The sequence below is a fragment of the Lissotriton vulgaris genome, chromosome 7, assembly GCF_964263255.1.
Source record: "Lissotriton vulgaris chromosome 7, aLisVul1.2, whole genome shotgun sequence".
In the NCBI taxonomy this organism is placed as follows: Eukaryota; Metazoa; Chordata; class Amphibia; order Caudata; family Salamandridae; genus Lissotriton; species Lissotriton vulgaris.
Window position 1 is genome coordinate 1,475,957,961 of NC_141695.1, and position 26,231 is coordinate 1,475,984,191.

Sequence of the window (26,231 nt, forward strand, 5' to 3'; positions counted from 1 at the left end):
ATTGCTGCTGTAACAGGACTAACTTTTTTCTGAATTTCTGGCGAACTATTTCCACATGTACCAGGCATTGCTGCATCAACGTATCTTCTGCTGGTGCACTCTCTACCATTCTAACCGGAGCCTGCACTATTGTACTATCTCCCCCAGCACCTGCGCCAACCCCTTAAGTAGTAACAGTTGTGTCTGTCAGTCTATCTGTGTATGGAGGAGGTCTAGAATTCAAAAGCTCACTTACAAATTTATTATCATGATCTATCTCCGCATCCTACTTTTTTATTTTCTCTGTACCCTGCTCTTCTTTACCAGTTAATATGACAGGAAATGTTTTTATACATTGTCATATCCTCTTCATAACTTTTCTCCTGTTTGTCGAGTTTGCTCTCAAGCCAATGTCTTAATGAACTCTTTACTTCTTTGGAGACATTCTTTCTCTCCTTTTTAGTAGCCATGCAATCCCATTTATTAGCGCCTCAAACTGTGTAGGTCTGGGCATCAGTTTCATGCAAAAATTCAGACTTTTTCATATTAAAAGTACCCTCTAATGGAAACTTTAAATCGTCATCATGTGCAGTACATTTTTCCATTCTGAAATTGAGGTATATGTATAGTACCCAACCTCCTTCATCATTTCATAGGCTGGCATTGCTTCAGCTGGTATTTTCTGACTCTTTCTAGGCATTTCCATAACTTCAGGCTTTTCCATCAAACTTCCCATTGTTTATTCTCAAAATGAACACAATATAAGCTCAAAAAACACTTTAAAATCCACAACAATTGCAGCATGACTCTGTCTAAGGTCAACATAACACAGCTCTGCTTAGTCGGTAATCAACCTATCAGTGCACTGTTTTGTGACAACTTAACACTAATTGCAGTGCAGATCCGTGGCTGTGTAACCAATCACAGCATGACTTATCTGTGAAACAGGAAAACAATTGCGAAACCTCTATCATATCAAATAACTAAATAATCTTTTGTCTGTTTACTGTAGAAAGGAGAAAAAAGTTGTGCATCTAATACAACCCCTTTAAGGAATGTTCATACGAAGGATAAAACTGCATCTAATGCAACCCCTTTAAGGAATGTTCATACTAAGGATAAAACTGCTTATAATGCAACCCCTTTAAGGAATGTTCATACTAAGGATAAAACTGCAAACATGTTTGAACCCCCATCGAACTGGTAGACTCCTGTCCTGTAGTCGTCTGCCTCACTCAGTGTGCTTGGTTGTATGCACTCAAGACCAAGTTACAATAAACTACTCAAACCCCCTAGAAAAGAAATCCTTACTTCAGAATCCCTATCAAGGTGTAAGTGGTGTCTTGTGTTACAAACCACGATGACAGACAAATAACCAATATCTCGAGATCTTGGATTTACGACAAATCCAATCACCAATTCATTTCAATAAAACAAATGGAACTTCAAATGTGATTACAAATATGAATAATACATCAACACAAAAGTAATCAGTCCACCAATTGTGCCATGATCACAAAAAACAAATAAGTACAGAAACAGAAATCCATCCCTACAATTGCCTAATTCAATTCACATTTACAAACTCTGTTTCTCCCTGTTCATATACTTGCACTCTGATATCGTTCAGGAGTACACAGCCAATACAGCTAGTCCCTTCTCGGGAGGATTCGACATCGGAAAGTTGACCAAATTCCAAAAAGTCATTTCTCCATTGGACCGAGCATTAAAACTTCAAGAAATCACAGAAAACCTTTGGGGACCCCTTTAAAGAGGAAATCATTGTATGCTAACCATAATCTGCTGCCAAAATGTGTGGGAGCCGAAACCCAATAATTTATTGAACCCCAATAATTCACACACCTGGATTTTTACTTCAGGCAGTTTGGTTCTGCTGTTTAAGTTGATTTAGCGGCAAGAGACACCACCCTCCCCAACATTAAACCTACTGATTGGAACAGTAGCAACAAATAGATGCTGTGACTACTCAATAACTGAGTTCTAGATCAAAATATGTTTAAGATGTTTATTGATGTATTCCTAATATAAGTAGTCAGAAAAATGCATAGATTGCCATGAAGGCTCAGATACGTAACACAAAATCAGATATCCGAACTATAATCCCTGTTTAAGCAGTTAATCTTCCTAGATTTTAAGTGTCAAGCTCATAAAGAGTATTGAATGAATTCTATTAGAGAAGAAAGAAGATTTCAAATAAATCGGTCAGTCTCTGGAGAAAAATGAGGTCAGCCCAAAGCTTCAAAACTAGGTTTTTGATATACATTTTATGCATAAACAATTAGCTACACTACAGATTCAGCATTCCATGATCATGGTTAGTTCACATTGGCAAATCGAAAGCAGCATTGTAATAGTTAAAACTCTTAGCATTAACCCATTTCTAAAGGTAAAATAAATCTTCAATTTCCCCCCTCAGAAACTGCACTGCGGAGGTGTACTCTGTGCTCTGTGGAAACTGTGGTGAGAGACTTGCAGCGTGTCCCTTACTGTGAGGGGAAATGAGTAGGAGCAAGATGAGCAGAACAGAAACTTCAGCCATTCTATTAAAATGGAGTCTTGCACGACAATGTGGCATTACTGTACTACATTACTAATCACATTTCTGATTAGTACAATTAACTAATTTCAAGTGCATCTTCATTAGTTCATCAGTTATGGCCACATGCATCATTAAATAACTAATTTGCACAAATCAAAAATGTCTACACTAGCACTGTATAATGAATGTACCTTAGAGAGTCTGGATACTGGATCTGACGTTGCCACTATTTCTCCCTGATCCTTTGACCCATAGAGCACTACATAAAATAGCCTGTCTCACAATGAGAGCCTTTATAGCTAGTTGACTGAATGATTTGCTTAGCTAGAGGAACCAATGCCATAAGGAAAGTTTTCAGCTGCCATTTTTCCGAGCATGCAGTCTCGCATAGTATTCCACTTCAAGCAGACGTCACTAGCTCATCCGTTTGCACTTTGCTCTTCTGTAATCTAGAGTCAATAGTACTCGCATGTCTCGCTCCTGCTGTGCTCTATTATTTTTGTAAACTCTTGCCATCTTGTACTCTTCAGGCTTTGAAGATTCCAGCAGACCTGTGCTCTTATTTTGAGATCTGATCTTGTAGATCACAGTATGTTCACAAACAGTTGTGTTTAAAGATTAACGCCAAATGACTAGTTTCAATGTCCATTCACCAGGACACCCAACAAGTATGTGGAAAAGAGCCTAGCCAGCCACCTGATGGCTCCAAACTTCAGGAGCCAGTGTCTGCAACCTGTTGCTAATACATTGTAACATGGTGACAGTACAGCTTGGGTACTGGTAAAGAGGTCCTGTGCATGACCTGGTGATGCTCTGCCACCCTGACCTGTACATTATTTTCTGTTCTAATTTGTTTTCCTCTGGTGGACTCCATTATCTGCAAGCCTCCTGAAGGAGCTCTGCTTTTGACTCAAGATGTCCAACAGCACTGTCTAACTCAGCTGAAAGAAAATATATTCAAAGTGAACACTCAATCATAGTGAGCAAGCAACTGTCCCCTTCTAAGTAAACTGTAAAGTGAATGGTGGTGACTAGACCAAATTATTGTTCACGGTTACTATACCTTTTACCTGCACCCCAGTTAAGTATATGTCTATTGGGAGTCCTCTCTGAAGGTCAGTCAATCTCTTTTAACTGAGTTGCCTTCCTTGTGTCTGTCTGGGCGAGATGCACTTGGGTTAGTCTAGGTGTCCATTAGGGACACTGGGTAAGGCTGCACAAGGTGGGGTTCTCCCTACTGACTCTTCGGCATCTGTGGTGGACTTGAGAACCTGCTAATTGCTTTGTTAATGCTCTCCTTGATATTGCAGTTATGTGATGATTGGAGCAACAGTTTCCAACCTTTTCATTGTAGGAGCAAGTTCCCTTAGAACACAGTGAAACCAAATGCCTCACACATTTTCTGTTTTACTCAATAGGACCTTGTAATCTAAGCTCTCTGGCTTGTCCAGGCTGATTCAAACAATAAAATGACCTGGACCAATTTTATAAAAGCATGACCACAATGGCTTCTTTCAAGGTAGAAGGCTTTAAAGTTGTGTAACTTCCGGGAACTCCTTAGATGATGCTCACCCAGTATTGCTTTTGTGATCACTTCTAAAAACATAAATTGTAACACAGAACAAACAGTACGTTTGTATGCTGTGTACTGTGTCTTCCTGTATCTTGGGTTTCTATTATCTAAAGCCGCCTGCTCTAAACCTTGACTTCTTGGCTTTACTGCCGTTGGAGAGTCCGGTGTCTAAAAGGTATATCTTGGGTATTCAGGTGTGATGCATCACTATTGGTGGCCCTGGAAAATCGGTGCTGCATTGGAACGATCACACATTATACTGTTGCATAACACCTGAACTCGATGGAACCCGGATAGGGTCTTGCAACCCTCTTTATAATGTGTTCTAACACCGGAATATAGTTTGAATACACACACCTAGTTGCACTGAGGCAGTGGCTATTAGATGTTACAATCAAATTTGAAAGATGTTCATATTTATTGTTTTACCCAGTATGACTTGAATTGTTGTGACAGAAGTCACTTCAGGTTCAACAAGCTAAGCAATGAATTTTCTGATGTAATCCTGTGCAAATGAAAGTGCTCATAGTATGGCTGACAATTCTCGGTCTGCTTTGTAAAGCACAGCAAGAAACATTAAAGAGCTCACCTCCCCTGAACCGCAACCCATATTTACTTAAAATCGCTTTGTCACTTACGCTGCATTTTTGTTGTTCCTCATGTGCTGTTGTGTGTGTAACACATTTTGCATGTTATTTCAGTGGATTGCTGGGATGGGCCTGATGGAATGCCAGTGATCTACCATGGTCACACCTTAACCACCAAAATCAAGTTCTCAGATGTTTTGTCAACCATCAAAGAGCACGCCTTTGTCACCTCAGAGTGAGTATACGGGGTTTGGATGCAAGTGTTAATTGTCCAGAGCAGCAGTGTTGTGCTCCATTGCAACTTCAAATTATATGCTTGCCATTTTCAGACACCCAGTCATTCTCTCAATCGAGGACCACTGCAGCATTGCTCAGCAGAGGAACATGGCCCATCAGTTTAAGAAGGTCTTTGGGGAAATGCTATTGACAAAGCCGGTGGACATTGCTGCTGATGGGCTGCCTTCACCAAACCAGCTTAAGAGGAAAATTCTCATTAAGGTGAGTGAATTTCGTGTAGGTGGTGTGTTTAGAAGGTACGGTGACTGCTTTCCACTTCTTTTTTAAGAATTGTGTGTTTTTAGTGGTTGGCGTGTGATTGGTTTTAGTTTGTGTTTGTCAAATAAGGTTGTGTATGTATATATGTGCGTGCCTGTGCAAATGCGCAGTGGGTACTGTGTTTGGTGCCAAATGTTTTAGGCAAGCTGTTGTGTTTGTGTTATCATGTGTGCTGTGTAAGGCAATTTTTGATTGTTGTAGGGTTCTGCAAAATCTAATTTGTCACCAGTAGGATTTGTGGTGTGTATTATGTTCAGTTGGGCTCAATTAGTGAGTGCCTTTGGTGAATGGCTGTGGTGTGCTTGTACTGTGGTAAATCTGATACAGAACATCTAGCAATTGCTGTATGTTTAGTGGGCTGTAATGCTCATTGTACTGATTTGTTTATTGTTTCTAGTATGAGAGCTGTGTCTAGTAAGTAAATCCATCACTCGGTCAAGTGTAGGCCAGTTGACAGTATTTGCAAAACCTTGTTTTGCACCTATATCTGGTTTCAACTGAGGGGCCTGTGCATAGGTAAAACACACAAGACGATGGATGGAATGTTGCACAATGGCAAAACATTCACCCCCCGTCACAGATCACCACGCCACCCCAGTTCAGACATGGCCATATGCAAATCAGTCTTGACCCTGTGCCTCATGGGAACAGTCCAGCCGGAACTGCCAAGCCATGTCTTCCCTGGACCGGAATCAAGCATCCTAGTACCGGTTTCTGCCTATCAGCCATCATCAACCAGAATAGCTTGACTCCAGTGGCGTAGTGAGCACGGGACCCATGTCTGGGCATACCTTTCCCACATAGGACGAACAGCAAAACACACAAGACCATGGACGGAATGTTGCACAATGGCAAAATGTGAGAAAGTGGCTCTATATATACTGGACCAAAGTAAGGTACAGTGTGTATAGAGACCACAATCTCCAGAGGTATAACAGAGGTTGAAGTCAGGGCTGACCTTACTCTCAAAAGTGGTAGCTTGGTCGAGCAATAAGGCAGTACCAGAGACAGTGTAAAGCATTTGTTGTACACAGTCAGCAAAAAGTTTCACACATCAAGGACTGAACTCCAAGTCAATTGTTTTTATATCAAAAGATATAGTTGTTTTATTTTTAGAACAACATGTATAAAAATATACTTTTCTCAATAATGAGTGATCTCAGGTAATTACTTTGAAGAACACAGTTCTAAACACAATTTAGCATTGAGCTCAATGGGTTTTTCTACACAAATACAGTTGATTGCTTTGTAGGTTACTTTTGTAATTCCAGGACTGGATCCTAGATTCAGTCCTGGGGTCTAAGCTAGAAAGCAGTTTAGTAAAAACGTTTTGATTATTGCAATGATTTTTAAGGAATATAAAGGTATTTTAAAAGTTCACACTTAGAAACTTTTCAGTGAAAATCTAGCAATGTTATCCAATGGAGAAAATTCAGGCCACAGGTTGTTAGAATTGGGGGTCTCTGGTTGGCACAGGTAGTTACTTGTGACAAGCAGGGACCCTCTCCTCTAGTCAGGGCAATGGAATTATTCTCTTAAAATAACCCCTGCTCACCCTCTAGGCGGCGTGGCCCGAGCAGTCAAGGCTTATTTCAGAGGCGATGTAAGTTAAGCAGTTGTGACCACATACAGTAACAACACTACAAATGGACACCACACAGGTTTTATATAAAAAATAAGTATACTTTATATAGTTATCACAAGACCAATAAACGACAAAAAGAATCCACAGTACTATTAAGTTTCAAGAGTTCAGGTTAAAAAGGCTTAATTCAAGGTTCTGTGCCAGTCGGTATCCTTGTCCGGCTACAGCGTTGCTGAAAAGAACACAGAGTCTAACAAATCCAGCGGACCACGGAGGTCCGGGCTACTCAAATGTCGACAGACTCAGTCACTGTACCTTTTCCTTGAGGCGGCCGGCACGGATGTGCGAGCTGGTTCCGGGGTTCGTCGCGGTGTAGAAAAAGAAAGCGTCACAATGTCCTTCCAGTCGCGGTGCAGGCTACGGCTCGTTGGCGGCAGCGAGACTGAGTCGGTGAGCTCAGAGCTTGCGCTGTTCGGGGCGGACGTTGCTCGTTGCGGTGCTTCCAGCTTTATGGTGTGGCGACAGAGCAGGAGCTGGCGTCGGTCAGTCCGGACAGCGGTGCGAGTCGGGAGGTGCGTCGCAAAGCGTGCGAGGCGGTGCCCATCTCTAGGATGCCTTCTGTGCTGCATTTTACATTAAATCCCACGCTGGCATCAGTGTGGGTTTAATGTGCTGAGAAGTTTGATATCAAACTTGTCAGTCTTCAGTGTAGCCAATATGGTGCCGTGGAGGTCGTAATGACAACTTCCTTGCATCATATAATCTTAATGGCATCACTGCACTTACAGTGCCCAGGAATGGCCCTGGGTGTACTGTAGTAGGGGCGCAGGGCTCATGCACCTGTGCCCACACCACTGGCATATGGCACCCAGCTAGAGGGGTGACTGATGTATGCCAGGGCAGTGGGTTTGTGGGCATGGCACACAAGGATGTGTGCCATGTCGACTCTCTGTTTAGTTCTGTACTTAGACACTCAGCCTGCAAAGGCAGTGTGTGGGTGTCGGGGTATAGGGCCCCTAAGGGCGGCACAATAAGTGCTACAGCCTTAGGAGTCTTCTCTGGTCACCATGCCTTGGATACCTAGGGTACCATTTACTAGGGGCTGACAGGTGGCCAGAAATGCCAATTGGGTTTTAGGTTCAATACAGTTTTAGGGAAGGAACACCGGCCCTGTGTACCTGGTTGGCAGGAGCCCAGGGCACACTCAGTCAAAGTACATCAGCAGTTCAGCAAAGAGTGGGGGCAGACCAATGCAAGAAAGATGGCACTTCCTCACACAAAACATTCACCCCCAGTCACAGATCTGGGTTTAATCCATCAGTATTTTGCTCACCACACCACCCCAGTTCAGGCATGGCCATATGCAAATCAGTCTTGACCCTGGGCCTCATGGGAACAGTCCAACCCGAACTGCTAAGCCAAGTCTTCCCTGGACCGGAATCAAGAATCCTAGGACCGGTTTCTGGCTATCAGCCGTCATCAGCCAGAATCGCTTGACTCCAGTGGCGTAGTGAGCACGGGACCCACGTATGGGCATACCCTTTCCACATAGGGTGAACAGCAAAACACACAAGATGATGGATGGAATGTTGCACAATGGCAAAACATTCACCCCCAGTCACAGATCTGGGTTTAATCCATCGTTATTTTGCTCAACACGCCACCCCAGTTCAGACATGGCCATATACAAATCAGTCTTGACCCTGTGCCTCATGGGAACAGTCGAACCCGAACTGCCAAGCCATTTCTTCCCTGGACCGGAATCAAGCATCCTAGTACCGGTTTCTGGCTATCAGCCCTCATCAACCAGAATAGCTTGACTCCAGTGGCGTAGTGAGCCTGTGACCCACGTATGGGCATACCCTTTCCACATAGGGCGAACAGCAAAACACACAAGATGATGGATGGAATGTTGCACAATGGCAAAACATTCACCCCGAGTCACAGATCTGGGTTTAATCCATCGTTATTTTGCTCACCACGCCACCCCAGTTCAGACATGGCCATATGCAAATCAGTCTTGACCCTGTGCCTCGAGGGAACAGTCCAACCCGAACTGCCAAGCCATGTCTTCCCTGGACTGGTTTCTGGCTATCAGCTGTCATCAGCCAGAATAGCTTGACTCTAGTGGCGTAGTGAGCACGGGTCCCATGTCTGGGCGTACCCTTCCCACATAGGGCGAACAGCAAAACACACAAAACGATAGACGGAATGTTGCACAATGGCAAATCATTCACCTCCAGTCACAGATCTGGGTTTAATCCATCATTATTTTGCCCACCACGCCACCCCAGTTCAGGCATTGCCATATGCAAATCACTCTTGACCCTGTGCCTCATGGGAATAGTCCAGCCCAAATTGCCAAACCATGCCAGAATAGTTTGAATCCAGTGGCGTAGTAGGTTTCTACTTAAACAGAATTTCTTTTGGCTTGCTTAACATGGAGGCCATAGACGGAAACATTCTATGAACTCAGGCCATCATTGAGTGCATAATTCTGATATATTGATAGGATTAAGTCAGGCCACACATTACTGTTGTATATGTTGGATAACTACATTGGAAATGCCCCCTTTCCCACTAGAGCAGAAATATACTGGGTCACTCTGTTACTCTTTAATCACTTTCCCTTTTTTCTTTTTGAAAAGGTGTTGTGCGTCAGATGGTGCCTACTAAATCTCTGTAGCTTCACTCTAAATTTTTACTGTTTCAGTCTTGTCATTTAGTGCACCTCTGCTACTGACTCAGTTCACTTATCTCCCTTCTTCTAGTGAAGCAGTTGATTGCTTTGCCCCACTGGGGCCCGCATTGGGGCCCTCACTTGGGGGCCTCACTTGAAGTTCCAGTATATGAAACTCATCCCTCATTCGAAACAACCTCCCTCTGGGGTTATTGCTCGTCTTAAATCCGTCGAATGGGAGGGAAGTTTAAGATTCAGATTCAAAGTGGCAGCCAGTTGGAAACCACAAACGAAGAGGCAGAATACGAGTTCTGCAACCATGCTTGAATCTGCAGCATCCAGGGAAAACTACAGTCAGAACTTTAATCACTTGGAGGAACGTTTTCTAAAAGGTGCAGTCACTGGCTGAGCTGTAGTTGAACGTTTCGATGCCTGCAGAATGGAACTCCTGGTATCTGTCTTACCTTTTAACAGGAGACTATGCTGATTGTTGCATCCATCTGTGAATCCCATGTGGGAGCTGAAGATTCTGTAACGAAATCCAAGCTTAAATGTTGTGACAAGGGTAACCCTTCTGATAAGAGCAGTCCATGCAGAGGCTTAATTCCAGGAGGCCTTGTCTAAGATATCCAGAGTCCTGGGGCACCCCTGCGCTGTTCTCCTTACAAGGTAGTTCTTTTGAAGGCTTCTATTCAAACTGATGCCCCATCTGTAGATACAAAGAAGTTAATCTACCTGTTATCCAGAAGAACCCTAAGGTTGAAGGCAAGGGAAACTCTTGAGCATTCCTAAAGAATGATCTTCCATTGAGGAGATCAGGTTTATTCCTTATGGGATTGAGGTTCTGGAATGTCCTATATCTGATCCTGTACCTCTATAACAAACATATTGAGTAGCATCATATTTAAGTTGAGGCAATTTGCTTTCTTAAGGAATTTTCCAAATGTAATCACTCACTCATTTAGCCAATTTGGAAAGGAATCCTGCTGATACCTTTAGGGTGACTCTTGCCATCCCTGAAAAGTTCATAAGACCTGATATTGTATTTTCTGTCTTGCAGCACAAAAAGCTGGCAGAGGGCAGTGCTTATGAAGAGATGCCAACTTCTACTGTGTACTCCGAAAACGACATCAGCAACTCCATCAAGAACGGCATCCTATACCTAGAAGATCCCATCAACCATGTAAGTCTGTGTGTTGCTTTTTTTCAGAAAACAAAGAGGCAACTTGTTTGAAAAAGTGGGCCGCATTTCAAATATAGCTGACTTAGATAATAGCCTCCTGGGAATTGAGTCTCGTCTGCCATTTTATTTCCCATAGGAATGCTGACCGCTAGTTTCAGTTTCTATGCTGTGTGTCCATGACTGAGGGGATATCATAGTGCTGGCCATTAAGTGTTAGCTAGATCAGTGTGCCGCTTGTTAGAACTCTGTTTCACAAGCTGATCCCATGGAGATAATCCAAAGTTACATTTATGTTCTTGGGCTTGCTTCAGAGGTAGTCTGCTAGGACTTTTAGGGGTTGTTTGGATTTAGAAGCGCAGTCCCAGTTATTTAACCCCTTTCCAGCCTTAGTCGATTGGTTGCCCAAATGCTCCTCTGGTGTGCTACCCACATATAGCTTCACGCTAAAGCCCCTTGGTTGGGTATCTTTCTACATTGATAGACTGACCCTGTTTTCCATCTACCTTGCAAGTGTCAGGTGTGTGAGGGCCGCTTTAATCTGAGATCCTTTCAATAAGAATATATTTTTACTCAGTGGGGAAGGAAAGGATGAGATCCAGGAGCCCTTTAAAATTGATAAAAGTATAACTAACCTGCAATTTATATTTCCTTTGAAATTCATACAGCAGAATGCGGCCAAATGATGTAACGACATTGTAGTACACCAGTTAACCCCTTCGCTGCTCATGACGAGCTCAGCTCGTCATGCAGTACACTGGTCGTGTGCTCATGACGAGCTCAGCTCGTCATGATCCATGGAATATAGGAACTTCCAGCACAGGAGGGGAATTGCCTTAGCAGTCATGTGGTTAATAATGTGATTCATGTCCTGGTTTTACATTGAGAGCATTAATATAATAGCGGAGTATGCTATACTGCTACAAAAACTGTCAAGTTGTATTTATGATTAAAAGAGTAGTCCAGGTTAGGAATGGCATTGTCCCAATTTTGTTGATGTTGAAGGATTGTCAGCTTGGGACACTGTAAGTGGGGGTGGTGGAGTCTCATTTTTGATTAATAGTAGTTGAGCTATAGTAAGTACTTGAAAGAGCAGAGTTTGATTTAATTTGATTTGTCAACTTGTAAAGCGCGCGAATGCCCGTGGGCATCTTGGCGCTATGATAAATCCTTCCATCCCTGGAACGGTGTCTAAAGTTTATTCAGAGAATAGCCATGTTTTTACTTCCTTTCTAAAGGATTCCAAAGATGGGCAGGTTTTTATGGCAAGAGGCAGCTGATTCCAGGTGCGTGCTGCATATACAAGGAAGCTTCTACCGCCCCAGTTAGCTCGTTTAAATCTGGGAACGGTAATTAGTTTCAATTGGCCGGATCTCAGTGGTCTCGTAGGTTCATATTGTTTCAGATGATACCTCAAAAATGTGATCCTTTTCCCTGAAAAGCCTTATAGGTCAGACAGAGTGATATAAATTTCACCCTCTTTGCAATTGACAGCCAATGCAGAGTTTTTAGTTTGTGTTTGGCTATTGTCAGTTCTCTAGTGGCACCGGGGACTTACGGTCGGAGGGACCCTATGCCCCACAACTATGGGTGTCTCCTACTACTCATTCGGGAGATAGCAGTACGACACATATGTTCTGAGTTTTTTAGGGTCCATGGGTCCCTACTTACATCACTGCAGGAGACATATTTTTCCCTTTCTATGAAAGGCTGTGATGTCGCTGTGAAGTTGATCTTTGGTTTCAGAGTTGGTTGTAAAATAGAACACTTGTTTTTAATCAAGCACCTCACCTCCCCTCCCCTCCCCAAAACGTATTAAAAAATGAGTGGATCAAAGATTTGAAATGGCTTCCATGGTGAAATGTATGCATCAATTTGCAAGGCCTGCTAGCCAAAATGTCTGATAGAATTCTGGCATCCCTGTCTCTCAAATTGCCCATTTGCAACTCCCACCTCAAACACAGCTGCCCCAACTCAGCTTGTAAAATGTTTCCAGCTTTTAAATGTATGTATCCTCTCCCCACCCACACTTTAAAAGTTCCAATGGTGGGAGCAATAGCTTTTCCCCAATTACAGGTCTGTGAGCTCACAGTAGGAAACTGACATTTTGTTGAAGTTTTCCCCCCCACTTTTTGCCTCATTTTTGGCTACAAGATGCTGGTCTTCAAGTCTGACAGTGCGCTGAGGCCTGCTAACCAGACCTCAATTCCAGTACTCTTCTCCCTACAACAAGTTAAAATCTTATTGTAACCCAATTGGCAAGGACTTTAGCACTATTCACAACAGAGTACCAGAGGGTCAGTAAAAAGACAGGCTAGTTAAAGAAGACAGAACAGGTGTAGCGCTCCCACTATCCATATGATTTCGGGGCAAATGCTAAAGAATATATATATATATATACATATCTCTCTATGCCAGATCAAAATCAGTATCTGGTCTCTGGCTCCCATCAGTCACCACTCGGAACCGCCCTTCATCATTTGGGGCCCCGAGGACCAACACTGTACCAGATCTCGGTATATTAACAGAAAGAGAAGGTCTTCCTGTAAGTCTGTATGTGTTGGTATTATGGTTGAAACCATATGTGTTGGTGAAGTAACTGATGGGGTTGGAGAGAAATCTACAGTGCAGTGCAAGAAAAAACCAGAAAAAGAATAAGGGTGAATAAAATTGGTTTAAGGAGCAGAAAATAATTTAATAGGGTATAACTCCTAGCACCAATGTTAAAAAATAGCTCAGACAGGGTGAATTTATAACCTGCCTAGTGGTGTGACGTGGTCGACATGTTTCAGCAAACCTGGCTACTAGCCTTGCTTTCTTCAGGACCTATTAATGACAGCTACTGCAAACAAAGAACCCAACGTGACAAATAAGTAAAAAGGTGAAATGTAGTGTAGGAACGACACAGAAAAGTCACCTGAACCTCCAGGTTGTGTCTGTTCCAGACCTCTTCATACAATCAGCGGCGGGCTGATTAGTAAGAAATATACACCTCACCTCGCCTGGCTGCGGCTCAGGACTGGTGAAGCACCGCTCTATCCGTCGGTACTTCCTCGCGGCATCTGTGCCGTCTGACCTCCCCAGACGGCACAGATGCCGCGAGGAAGTACACTATATAGAGAGCCAGCTTTCTACACTCGCAAAGAGTGAAGACCGTTTCCAGTAGCTGCTGTGGGTAGGAATGATGGTAAATGGCATCACACAGATTTATCAGCCTCTCACCCTTCCTTGAAGTGTAAACGGCTAATTATATATGGCTATTGATGATTAGGGGCGTGAGAGCTCTGCACAGGGAGATAGCCAGTACCTCTGGCAGTGGTGCGCAAATGATCAATAACTTTTTTTTTTGCTTCAGGAATGGTACCCACACTTCTTTGTTCTGACCAGCAGCAAGATTTATTATTCTGAAGAGACCAGCAATAGCCAGGGCAATGATGAAGAGGATGAGCAGAAAGAGGTACATTTTAAGAGCTCAGATGCTCTGCATATTACTGTTAAATTTGGAGTACATACTTTTCATGATTGAATGTTTTTATAAAGCTGTAAATGCATCTTGGATCTAGTGTTCCTAGCACATCAATCTGTACTTAAATCAGTGTGGTTTACATCATTGACTTGCATTACATCACATTAAGTGTCCAAAGGATTTTAATGTAATGTTTATATTTTTTGTTTAATTATTTCATTGCTTGAAACCCCTGTGGAGGCTCACACTCCATATATCACCCCTAAATGCCCATCCACACTCTTACATACAAATAGCATTCTCAAAAGATCTACATACAGCTCTTTCACAGAACCCTGCGCATATCTCACCACACACAGCAGTGTCTCCCAGCCAAGCACACACACACACACACACACACACTCTCTCTCTCTCTCTCTCTCTCTCTCTCTCTCTCTCTCTCTCTCTCTCTCTCTCTCTCTCTCTCTCTCTCTCTCTCTCTCTCTCTCTCTCTCTCTCTCTCTCTCTCTCTCTCTCTCTCTCTCTTTTTCTCTCTCTCTCTTTTTCTCTTTCTCTTTCTCTTTCTCTTTCTCTTTCTCTTTCTCTCCCCCCCCTCCCCCCCTGTGGTAAATATTTGATTTACCGTCCTAATTTCTATGCAGGTAAGTACTTAATCAATAATAACTCAATCGGAAAGAAAGAGACAGAGTCCGTGGTGTTAGAGTTCTTAGGGGTTTTATTCCTTAAAAAGGAATGGTTCTTGAACCGGATATCATATTCCTGCCACCACAGGGGTGCAGGAAGGGATAGAGCAATATTTTATTGACAATACATAGCTTATATACTTAAATCGTATCATAGGAACCAATACAGTAGGCGTAACAGCTGAGAGAGACAAGATAAGACACACACGTGGTAGTGATACGTAATTAGAAGGCGTGAACTAGGCGTGAACATAGAGGTGTGTGCCAGAAACGTCACATGTAACTGTCATAAGTGGGTGGCAACAAAAGCAGAATCTTGCAATGTCAGCAGAAATCTGAGGCCTGGATGCGTGCGCAGCTGCATGACGTGTGCCTGACGTATGACTGGAGGGTGCAGGGGACTTGACATTTACACCAGCGGAAAGAGACAGAAGTCTGGCATGTCAGATCAACTTGTACCACTATCATATCTGATATCTGATGTTTTGGAACCATATTATCTGGACGGAAAAGGTCTCTGGGGCAGAAGCTATTCTATACTGACTGTGAATGCGTGTATAAGCGTCTAAGTGTCTGCATGAGATGCGAGGGGGGCATGGGCCTTCCATGGTAACAGAGGCTATGAATTACTTGCACAGAGACAGTGAGGCCGGGCCCTTTGCTCTGCAGCTGGGGGGATGTTTACTTAAACTAGTAGGCAGGAATGCATTTTCGAGGAGCGGAATAGATAATGCGAAGGTTGAATTCAGTCTTGGCAGGCAGCAGGCTGTGCTAAGCGCCGAGGGCCGCGCAGGGAGTAAGGCAGAGGTCACGGGTACAGAGGCAGCCCAGGCTGGGGCGTTCGGAGTCAGAAGACAGAAAAAGGCTCGATGGCAGAATTCGGGGCCTGCTTCGCCAGAGCTGAAAAACGTGTAAAGTATACCACAAAAAAGACGTTGGCATAACATACTTAGGAACTGAATATTGAACCCGTTCATGGCGGGTCTGAAAGAGGACATGTTAACGTTGGACGCAAATGTATTTGCGTCTTTATAGCTGGCACAGGAGGGAAGTTACATGCACTTTAAACTCGTACATGGAGACGGTGGGGTACACGTTAGGGAACATTTCTTGACCATAAAATTTATATTTCCTCATTCCCTCCTTGTTCCCTACGGACCCTTCATGATATATCGATCCTCATGAATCGATCAGTCTGTTCTTGTAACATCATTTGCTCTTCTTTCTTCCTTTTGCGTTTTGAGTGAAAACTGGAATGTGTAATGCACGATGTGGCGCACAGTCCACAAATCGCTGGTCCACATTGTAGGCATAGGCAGCAACTGAATACTATGACAAGGGCAATGCCTAGGAAGGATAGGATCTTCCATCCCCAAGCAGTCAATGTTGTCCAGAACCATCCGGACCAAGTCCAGGTGCCTGGATTCTGATGTATCAAACTTGCAATTTTATGAAGACGTGTAATAGCTTGGTATACCATTGGCGCGTTTTCTGGAATGAAAACACAGCAACTTGACCCGATGACCTTACAAGCTCCGCCTCTGTCTGCCAAGATGACGTCAATAACGAGACGGTTTTGAAGAACAACAACCCGCATGGCGGACTGCTCCTCTGTTAGGTTGCCTAGAGCGGAGGCAGTTTCATTCACTACTGCTTCGAGGGTTCTAGTTAATCTTCGTATTAGTTTACTGTTTTGGACGGGGCCTGTGAAGAAAAAGAATCCTTTATTGAAATCTGTGTATTGCTCCCATGCCGTTTCAGTATAGTCGACAATCGGGAGATCTCTTCTGAGTCTACTCTTTACTAGATTTGTATTTCTGTGATAATCAGGAGGGGCTAGGAAAACAGGTGGCAGAAGGAAGGCAATATAACAGGTACCATCCCAATCTGGAGGTAAGCGTATGTATGCGGTATGGCCACAAACAAAATAGGAATGACGAGTAGCTCTAAAGGAAGACTTTCCATGATCACTGAATTCGACCACGGTAGTACATTTACTACGACCTAAGTGTACTGAACCCTTCTTTCTGACACATAAGTCACCTGTGACTGGTAATACTGACATAGCAGGGGGAACTGGTGCAGCTTCGGATTCAACAGTAAGAATCATGAGGTTAATTGTATAATTACCTAATCCATATACTTCATTTTCTAGATCAGTTCCTGTCCTAATGGGAAGTCCCTTCTTGTCAGGGTAGCAGACGTTGAGCAGAACTAGGTTCAGGTTTCCCCAAATCCAATTCCCCTCGAAAACAGCAATATCAGAATCTAAAGAATTAATTAATCTAAACCATGCACCACAGGAGCCATTGTGAGTGAATGGATACGGGAAGAGAGGCAGAACTCCCTTGTATTTCTGATAGGGAGGGAGTCGGCCACATATCCAACAGTTGGTAGCATTGTTAGTCTGATGGGAGTGATGTAACATACTAATGAATGTGTTGTTGCGCAGCGCAAGCCGGTATGATAGCTCGTAGGGCGGTAATTCGCTAAAAGAGTGTTCAGCAGTTACATTGTAAGCAGATTGTTCACGCTTGAAGATAGGGTAGTATATCGGCAATAGTATACTGGCAACAATAATCAAAAGACTTAAGAAAAACATAATCAATAATGTCACTATGCAGTGACTGCGGAGTGATTTACAGTATGTACGTTTCTTGAGTTGTCTCTCTTTCTCTCTATCTCGATCTAGGGGATACATGTCAGAAACTATTTAACCGATTCACCTAGGGGAGGACTTAAACAATTAAACTGTCTGACTTGCTAGATCGAAGTTTCTTTCGGTACTCCTCTTGGGGAGTTTTCTCTCGCTTAGGAATTTTACAGTCACTAGATTCGAGGCAGTCCTTTGAGGGGGTGGACGAGTCAGTTTCTGGCAGCAATTCGTTGCATTTTTTAATATGACTCGTGTGGATCCACCCCTTTCGGCCTTCCACCTTGATCGCGGTCCTCGTGGTAAGAAGGACGATCTTCGGCTCTTTCCAGCGGACTTTTCCTGTCGAAGTTGCGAATCAACACAGCATCGCCAGGACGGACATCATGTGGCTTTACATCAGTGTTGTCGGGAAAAGCTGCGGCAACCTGTGAACGACATGATTGGAGTGCAGACATCAAGGAGGCAAGGTAATCTGTCAGCATATTACAGTCAACATCGGTAATTTTCTTAGGCATGGGCGTCCCCCACATATTCGGTGGTCTGCCAAAGACCACTTCATACGGGGATAGCCCTGATCTCGAATGGGGGACCATTCTCATGTAAAACAGTGCAACGGGCAGGGCGACTATCCAGTCGACCCCTTTCTCTTTACAAATCTTTGCAAGGCGTGTTTTCAATGTCTGGTTATGCCTTTCCACAAGGCCAGCGGCCTCGGGATGTCGGACACAATGGAATTTCCACTGATATCCCAGCAGAAGGGAAACCTGTTTCATGAGCTCGGATGAGAATGGCTGTCCGTTATCTGAGTACACGATACGAGGCAAGCCGTACCGTGGGAAGAATTCTCGAACCAGCTGCCTGGCAGTGGTCGGGGCAGTGTAATCTGGGACTGGATATGCTTCGGTCCAACGGGAAAGTGCACAAACAACTACGAGGACATACTTAAATCCTCGACAACGGTCCATCTGGATATAATCCATCTGGAGGACTTCAAAAGGGTGATCGGGAGGATGAAATCCACCTTGCTCTACAGGGACGCTTTTACCTGGATTGAACTGACAACAGATCATGCAAGTACGCACTTTCTGTTTTGCTGCTGCTCGTAAGTGTTTATTGTACCAGAGATTCTGTAAACTGTCTAACATAGCTTTTTCTCCTAGGTGTGCTGGACTATGTGCTGTATTTATTATGACTTGAACCATAGAGTCAGGGAGAAACCATGTAGATTTTCCCTTCGTCATCCATCCTTGATCTGTCTGAATCCCTCCTAGTTCAGTCCATTTCTTGATTTCATCTGGAGTGGCATGTGTCTGAATATCGATTACATCTAGTGTGGGATCCCTAACTGACATACACTGTGTCGGTACTATTGTCTTTGTCACATCAGTTGTCTGGGTGTGAGTTAATGCTGTATGTTTTGCTGTTTGGTCTGCCAGGTCATTACCCTGGGAAACAGAATCTGTAACTTTAGTATGTGCTTTACACTTCATGATGGATATGCCTGAAGGCAGATGTATTGCGTCTAACAGGGCTTGAATGAGGGAACCGTGTTGGATCTTGGCACCGTGAGAGGTCAAAAAACCTCGTTCTTGCCATAACACTCCGAAGTCGTGTACGACTCCGAAAGCATAACGGGAATCTGTGTATATGTTAACATTTCTGTTCTTGGCTAGTATGCAGGCTCGGGTCAGAGCGATGAGCTCCGCCGCTTGAGCAGACAGTGTGTCAATACGATGTGTTTCTTTGACTTCAGTTTCAGTGGTCACTGCATACGCGGCCACTAACTCTCCTGTACTTGTTCTCATGCATGAACCGTCCACATAGAGTGTCAGGTCTGGATTTGTCAATGGAACGTCTGTTAAATCTCGTCGGGGCTTTGTTACTGCATTAATGATCTCTATACAATCATGCGGGGCTGGATCTGTCATAATGGAGGGTAATAATGTTGCAGGGTTTAGAATGCTACAGCGTCTGATTTCTATGTGTGGCTGGAATAGCGTCAATTCATAACCTGTCAGTCGTGCTATAGTTAAGTGTTGAGTCTGGGTTCGATTTAGAAGGACCTCTACAGAATGTGGAACTTGTACTGTCAATGGGTGTCCTAATACAATTGAATCACTCTGTCTGATAGCTAGGGCTGTTGCGGCAACTGACTTTAAGCACGCAGGGAGTGCCTGGGCTACTGAATCCAATGTACTTGAAAAATAAGCGCAAGGCTTATGTGAACCTGCTTGATCTTGAGTGAGGACAGACAATGCTGTACCATCACGTTCTGTAACAAAAAGTGTAAACGGTTTGCTGTAACATGGTGTCGCTAGAACTGGTGCTTGACATAAAGCTTTCTTTAATTCCTCAAAAGCCTGTGTATGTTCCTGAGTCCAAGGGAGGGCAGTCGAAGTCGCTGCTTCCTGTGTTGTCAACTGAATGAGTGGTTTAGCTAGAAATGCATACTGAGGGATCCATTGTCTGCAATACGAGGTGAGGCCTATGAAGGCCCGCACTTCCTTTTGTGTCTGGGGTTGTGGCATATTTATAATTAGCTGGATGCGATCAGGAGTGAGCTGTCTCCCCACTTTGGACAGCAAGTGACCCAAGTACACAACTTACTGAACACAGAATTGTAGCTTCGAAGGAGACACCTTGTGTCCCTTGTCGGCCAGAAAATGTAGAACCGTCAGTGATGCTTGCTCACATTCGGGCTCACTTCGTGCGGTGATCAGCAGATCATCCACGTATTGCAGTAAAGCAGTGTTAACTGGCATTTGGATACAATCAAGTTGTCTTTTCAGTGCTTGGCTATAGATGCTGGGGCTTTCTGTGAATCCTTGAGGTGCGCGTGAAAATTTGAAACTTCGTCCATTTAAACTGAATCCGAAGAGATATTGGCTCTCTGGATCAATGGGCACACTGAAGAAGGCGTTCTTGAGGTCAATTACAGTAAAGAACGTTGCTTCTGAATCAATGGCAGTCAATGGGGATGAGATATCGGGAACCACAGGGTACTGTGGAACAATGCATTTATTCAGTTCTCGTAAATCAATCACCAGCCGATATACTGGCGGTGCATTGGGATCAGTACGTTTAAGAATCGGAATGATAGGGGAATTACAGATATTGGAGCCGGTCTCTACAACCACTCCTTGGGCAATAAGCTCTTCAATGATTTCCAGTAAAGCCACTACAGCATCGGGTGGTAACTTGTATTGTCTGATTCGGGGTAGAACAACACCTGGCTTGAGTGTAACACGATATGGTGTAATATGCATGCAGCCTACATCGGTTGGGCCTTGTGCCCACAGGTGTTCTGGTACATTTTTCAATCTGACATCAAACTCTCGTAATACATAGTGACCCTTAAAGTCTCGCAGGAAAAGTCTAACTCCTTCCGGAGAGCAGCATATCACGGCTCCTAGAGCCTTCAGTGTTTTGATACCTAATAAGTTTTCTGGACATGATTTCGTGAGTAACAAGTCTGTAACACGTGATAATGGACCTACTGCTAAGGGGACAGGTTTCGATACTTCATTTACAATAGGCTGTCCTGAAAAACCAAGGGAAACATTCTGTGAGCCTGAGAGGGGTGCCCCTGGAACTTCATCATGGCTGATCGTTGTGCGGCTTGCCCCTGTGTCAATTAAAAACTTTCTGTCTTTTCCCAATACTTGACTGTGTACATAAGGACCCTCTTGATCTACAGGAATCTCAATAAGAGGCAAGCCAACCTCCCTCTCTAGGCTGTTTCATGTGTATCGCTGATAATCGGGGTAATCTGATTGGGCATACTGGCACATCTGCCGTGAAACTTGCTTTGTCGCGGCAATGGGCTGTGATGCCGCTGCGGCCTGTCCTGTATGTGATGAAGCATGCATCGGTTGTGAATTCTGCGAAGTTTGTTGTTGGCCCTGGTCTTGTCTAGGCGGATGCGGTCTTTCTTTAGTTTTACCTGTTGCTATATTGTGTTTCAGGACTGGACATTCATGTACGTAGTGACCTGGCTGCTTGCAATAGTTGCATGTCCCCTTAATGGGAGCTGCTGAATTATTTGTCTGTGTCCCACCCTTTTTCTGACCGTCAGCCGGAGCTGTCTGGGCAACTAATATTTTCATTTTCGTGTCTTTCATACGTCTTTGTTCATGTTCTTGTTCTTCTCTGATTCTGTTCTGGTGATACTGTAACATTTGTAACATCTGGGATGGCGTATTTGCTTGCCATGTGCTTTCGACTTTATATACTCGGTTCTTAACTTGCGCTAGGGAATTCTCTACTAATTTACTTACAAAAAGGTGTGGGTATGACTCGCTACTTGGTTTCAGGCCACTATTTATAATGAAACATTTCTCGAATCTTGAATAGAAGTCACTAGTATCTTCATCGTGTTTCTGTTTACAGGCTGAGATTGCATCCCAGTCTTCCTTTTTAGTTGTCAGTAATCTTGGCAGGACCTGCACTATCAAACCTGGTAATGCTTTAGCTTTCTCCCCAAGGCCTAGCCCTGGGGTACGAAGTTTCTCCTCATCTTCTATTTCTGTCCATATAATCTTTTTCTCTCCCACCTCCCATTCTTTTTCCTTGAGCTTCTCGTAGATGCCGGTGGGCAACAGAACCTTTAACAATTTCATAATATCAGTATAGGTGTAATCTCCCATTAGTAACATATCCTTAAGTTCTCTGTGAAAACCTGCGGGGTCTTTATCATGACAGGGTACTAGTTTCTTCATCTCCAATAATTCTAACTTGGTCAGAGGTGTGTATACATACACACGTTTCAGGGTATGGTCGGTACCCATGACTGGGTGTACCTCTCGTAATGGGTTCTGCCTTTCAATGCCATGAAGACGCTCCATATGATACATTTTTCTTTCTGGGGGCGGAGCGGGAACATATTGTGGGCCTAAGAAAGTGTTATATCTGTGCCGTTGTTCTAGAATTATTTGAACTAACTTAGTACTTAGGCCTCTCCATCTATCCATGAGTAGTGCTTCTAATGTATCAGGTAAGGGACCTGGATCAGAATGCTGATTTCTGTATAACGTGAGGAGGTGCTGAATCATGTATACATCTGCTAATTTCTGCTCGTCTGGGGAAAGGTTCAGGAATGTATGTGCTACTGTGTCATCATTGTATATATTAGGATTGTCAGCCCATAGTACTGCTGACCGGGCTAGTTCTTGTTCATCCATAGAATTGAGTACATGGTGTTCGAGGCATGTGGGCTGCTAAATTCATATCTTAGCATTAGATCGCCACCTAGTGTTGGGTCCGGATGATCGCACATTGTTGTCCTGGAAGAGTCTTCGAAGTATCCTGAGATGGGTGGCTCCTCCCCTGGACTACAGTGCGCATGGGCATCGGCTCCATCCCCAGATTGTTTTTTTCCGCCATTGGGTTCGGATGCGGTCTCGACGTCTCTCCGTCGGAACCGAAAAAACATCAGTTCTAAAGGCCAAAAGGCTTTGGGTTCTTTACGTCGGTATTGTTTGCGTACGGTCTCGAGTTCTTCCGTCTCTCGGAGCCGGAATCAGCGGAGTTTTTCCAACTCTTTGGACATCGAGGCCTTCTCATCGCGACTCGACACCAAGTTCCCAACATGGAGCGGACTCCGTTTAAGCTGTGTCCGCTCTGTGGGTCCAAATACCCACATATAGACGTGCACCCGGTCTGTAATAAATGCCTTTCGCCAGACCATGACGAAGGAAGTTGCAGGGCCTGTGCGAGTTTCAGGTCGAAGAAGACTCTCACGATTCGGCGCGCGGTGCGCCTGGTGGCCAAGCAGACGGCCCCGGATCCGGAAAACATCTTCGACGACCAAGAAGAGGAGGACCTGAGCCATCATCTTCAAATCTCCCCGCCTGAGTCGGAGGTCGAGGCTGATCCGGAATATGACGACGACGGGGTCGTGGATCAAAGCCTTGAATACGTCGACGAGGTAGGGGACGACAATATGGTTTATGGGGCCGCGGAAGATAGCTCAGGGGACGAGCTATGCCCCGAAGTTGACGAACATCAGGAAAGGGTCGCGGGATCGCCTGTCGGCCTTACCCAAGACCCTGTAGCGCAAGCCTCGGCCCCGCCTGCTGGCCCGGCCACGGACATACTTGCTGCGCCGAGGGAATCGAAACCGAAACTGAAAGAAGCGGTCTCGACTACACCTAAAATGGCCGACCCGAAACTGAAAGCGAAAGTAAAGGACTCAATCGTCCCTAAGATGGCGGTCGTTACAGCAAAGTCGAGTAAACCGGCAGCCTCATCGACTCCGTCGACCTCCGGTCCGCGGAAGTCGAAGAAACACGGCGATTCCACAGGGTCGAAATCGGCGCCGGAGGAGAGATCCTCTAAAAAGGGTGGCACGCACAAGACAAGCGCGCCGGCGCCGGCAAAGCCAGCCAAAGCAAGCGACGCAGCCCCGGCTCCAACAGGAACATCGGCGCATCGCTCCAAGGACTCGAGGTCGGCGCCGTCCATCCCTCCAAAAGACCAACGGAACGTCGCATCCGAAGGCAGGGCCACCTTGTCGGTGCCAAAGACATCGGTTACCGACACATCTCTCGTTGCTCCTTCACTGCAAAGAATTAGGGAGAAGGCTTTTTCATCGTCGGCGCCAACGCCATCGACGCAAAAGGAGGCAGACGTCCCGGTCAAGCCCGCAAGTAAACTCCTCTTCCTTCTACCACCAAAAGTGGCGCCGAAGGCTTTTTCGTCGAAATCGACGCCAAAGAAGTCGGAATCTTCTTCGGCAGGGGCATCTTCAGGTCAGGTGCACGACCAAGAAGAGGATTCGGAGTGCTTCATAGATGCGGACACGGGGAAGTTAACCCTTTACAAAAGGAAAATCACTTCGCAGCCGGTGGAATCCTATGTCATCCCCCTAAAGAAGAAGAAGTACCAACATGACGCCTCAGGCCTCATGGAACCTATCCAGCCTCCTCCAAGAAGGAGCCCGACACCGTCTCCAGACCACTCTGAAAGTGAGGGGTATGCTGAAGATGAACAATATACATTCCCAGTCAATGAACCTGAGGCACAGCCAGATTCATATGATGTCATTGGGGACCAAGGCACCCAAGATATGGGACAAGACCCACAGACTTTCGGTACACGTGCTTCCCCTACAGAGGATTCTGCAGGTTTTCATGCACTCATTGAGAGGGCAGCTGCTAACCATGATGTGGACATGCATGCTGACCCAGTGGAGGAAGACTTTCTGTTCGACACTTTTTCGGTTTCGGAAAAGACTGTCAAGACACTGCCCATGCTTAAAGGGGTCCTCAAGCATGCGGCGGACATCTTTAAGGAACCTACCAGGGCAAGGGTGGTCAACCCACGTATTGAAAAAAAGTACAGACCAGCGCCTGCGGACCCTGCGTACATTCGAGGACAGTTGCCGCTTGACTCCCTGGTGGTCGCAAACGCAAGAAAAAGGGCCAACTCCCAATCAACGGGTGAAGCTCCTCCCCCGGATAAGGAGTCCAAAGTGCTAGAGGCAGGAGGCAAAAGAGTGGCTGCGCAGGCACTACTGGCACGTTATGATAGATCACATTACGACACACTAGAGCAGATTGTCGAACACCTGCCTCCACAGTTTCAAGAGGGCACCAAAATGATTATTCGAGAAGGACAACTGATTTCCAACGCGGCCATAAAGTGTGCACTTGATGTCGCGGACACGGCCGCTAGGGCCATTAATACCAGTGTGATGCTCAGAAGACAGGCATGGCTCCGCATATCGGGGTTCAAACCTGACATTCAAACAACCATACTTAATCAACCAGTCAATCCGGAAAGACTGTTTGGTCCAGATGTTGACACCACCCTGGAAAAAATTAAAAAAGATACTGAAACTGCTAAATCTATGGGGGCCCTGCAATCACAGCAGTTTCGTGGCAATAATTTTCGTCGCTCAGGTGCCCGTGGAATCACCAGAGGACAGATGGGTCACCAATCACAGTTCCCTAGAGGTGGAGTACAATCCTCGTACCCCAAACAAAACAAGAGGGGCTACAGGGGAAACAGCAACAAGGGACGCGGCAAAGGAGGCAACAATTCACGCTCCTCTGCCCCAAGCAGCCAGTGACTCGCTGTCACTGCCCCCCGACCACTTAACACCCGTCGGGGGGAGAATACAGCAGTTCCTGCCCGTCTGGATCAACATCACCACAGACAGGTGGGTGCGACAGCTCATCCAGTACGGTTATTGTCTAGAGTTAAAATCCACTCCACCCAACATTCCGCCAAGGCAAAGACCTATGTCCGCAGAGCACTTGCACTTATTGCAGCAGGAAGTGTTGGTGATGCTGCAAAAAGGGGCAATCGAGCTCGTGCCAGTGGGAGAGGAGGGCACAGGGGTATATTCCCTGTACTTCCTCATTCCAAAGAAGGACGGATCTCTCAGACCAATTCTGGATCTCCGTCCCCTCAATCTGTACATACTGTCAGAGCATTTCCATATGCTTACACTGCAACAAATTCTTCCTATGTTAAACAAAGGAGACTTCTTAGCAACCTTAGATCTCAAGGATGCTTATTTCCACATTCCACTACATCCGTCCCACAGGAAGTACCTCAGGTTCACTATCCAGGGCACGCATTATCAGTTCAAAGTCCTACCCTTCGGAGTCACAACTGCCCCAAGGGTGTTTACCAAGTGTCTGGCGACAGTAGCAGCGCACCTCAGGAGGCAGAACATCCATGTCTACCCCTACCTCGACGACTGGCTCGTTCAAGCCAGGT

At 45.0% G+C, this 26,231-nt stretch overlaps 1 protein-coding gene across 2 annotated transcripts in view; it reads left to right on the plus strand.

Moving 5' to 3' along the window:
• PLCG1 (phospholipase C gamma 1) overlaps positions 1 to 26,231 on the plus strand; it is a 578,648-nt gene that overhangs the window by 345,769 nt on the left and 206,648 nt on the right. For both annotated transcript variants that reach the window (XM_086932272.1, XM_086932273.1), the window contains exons 12-15: positions 4,814 to 4,934; positions 5,029 to 5,197; positions 10,580 to 10,702; positions 14,055 to 14,156. In XM_086932272.1, coding sequence (XP_086788398.1) covers positions 4,814 to 4,934; positions 5,029 to 5,197; positions 10,580 to 10,702; positions 14,055 to 14,156 — 515 coding nt within the window. The remainder of the gene's footprint in view (positions 1 to 4,813; positions 4,935 to 5,028; positions 5,198 to 10,579; positions 10,703 to 14,054; positions 14,157 to 26,231) is intronic.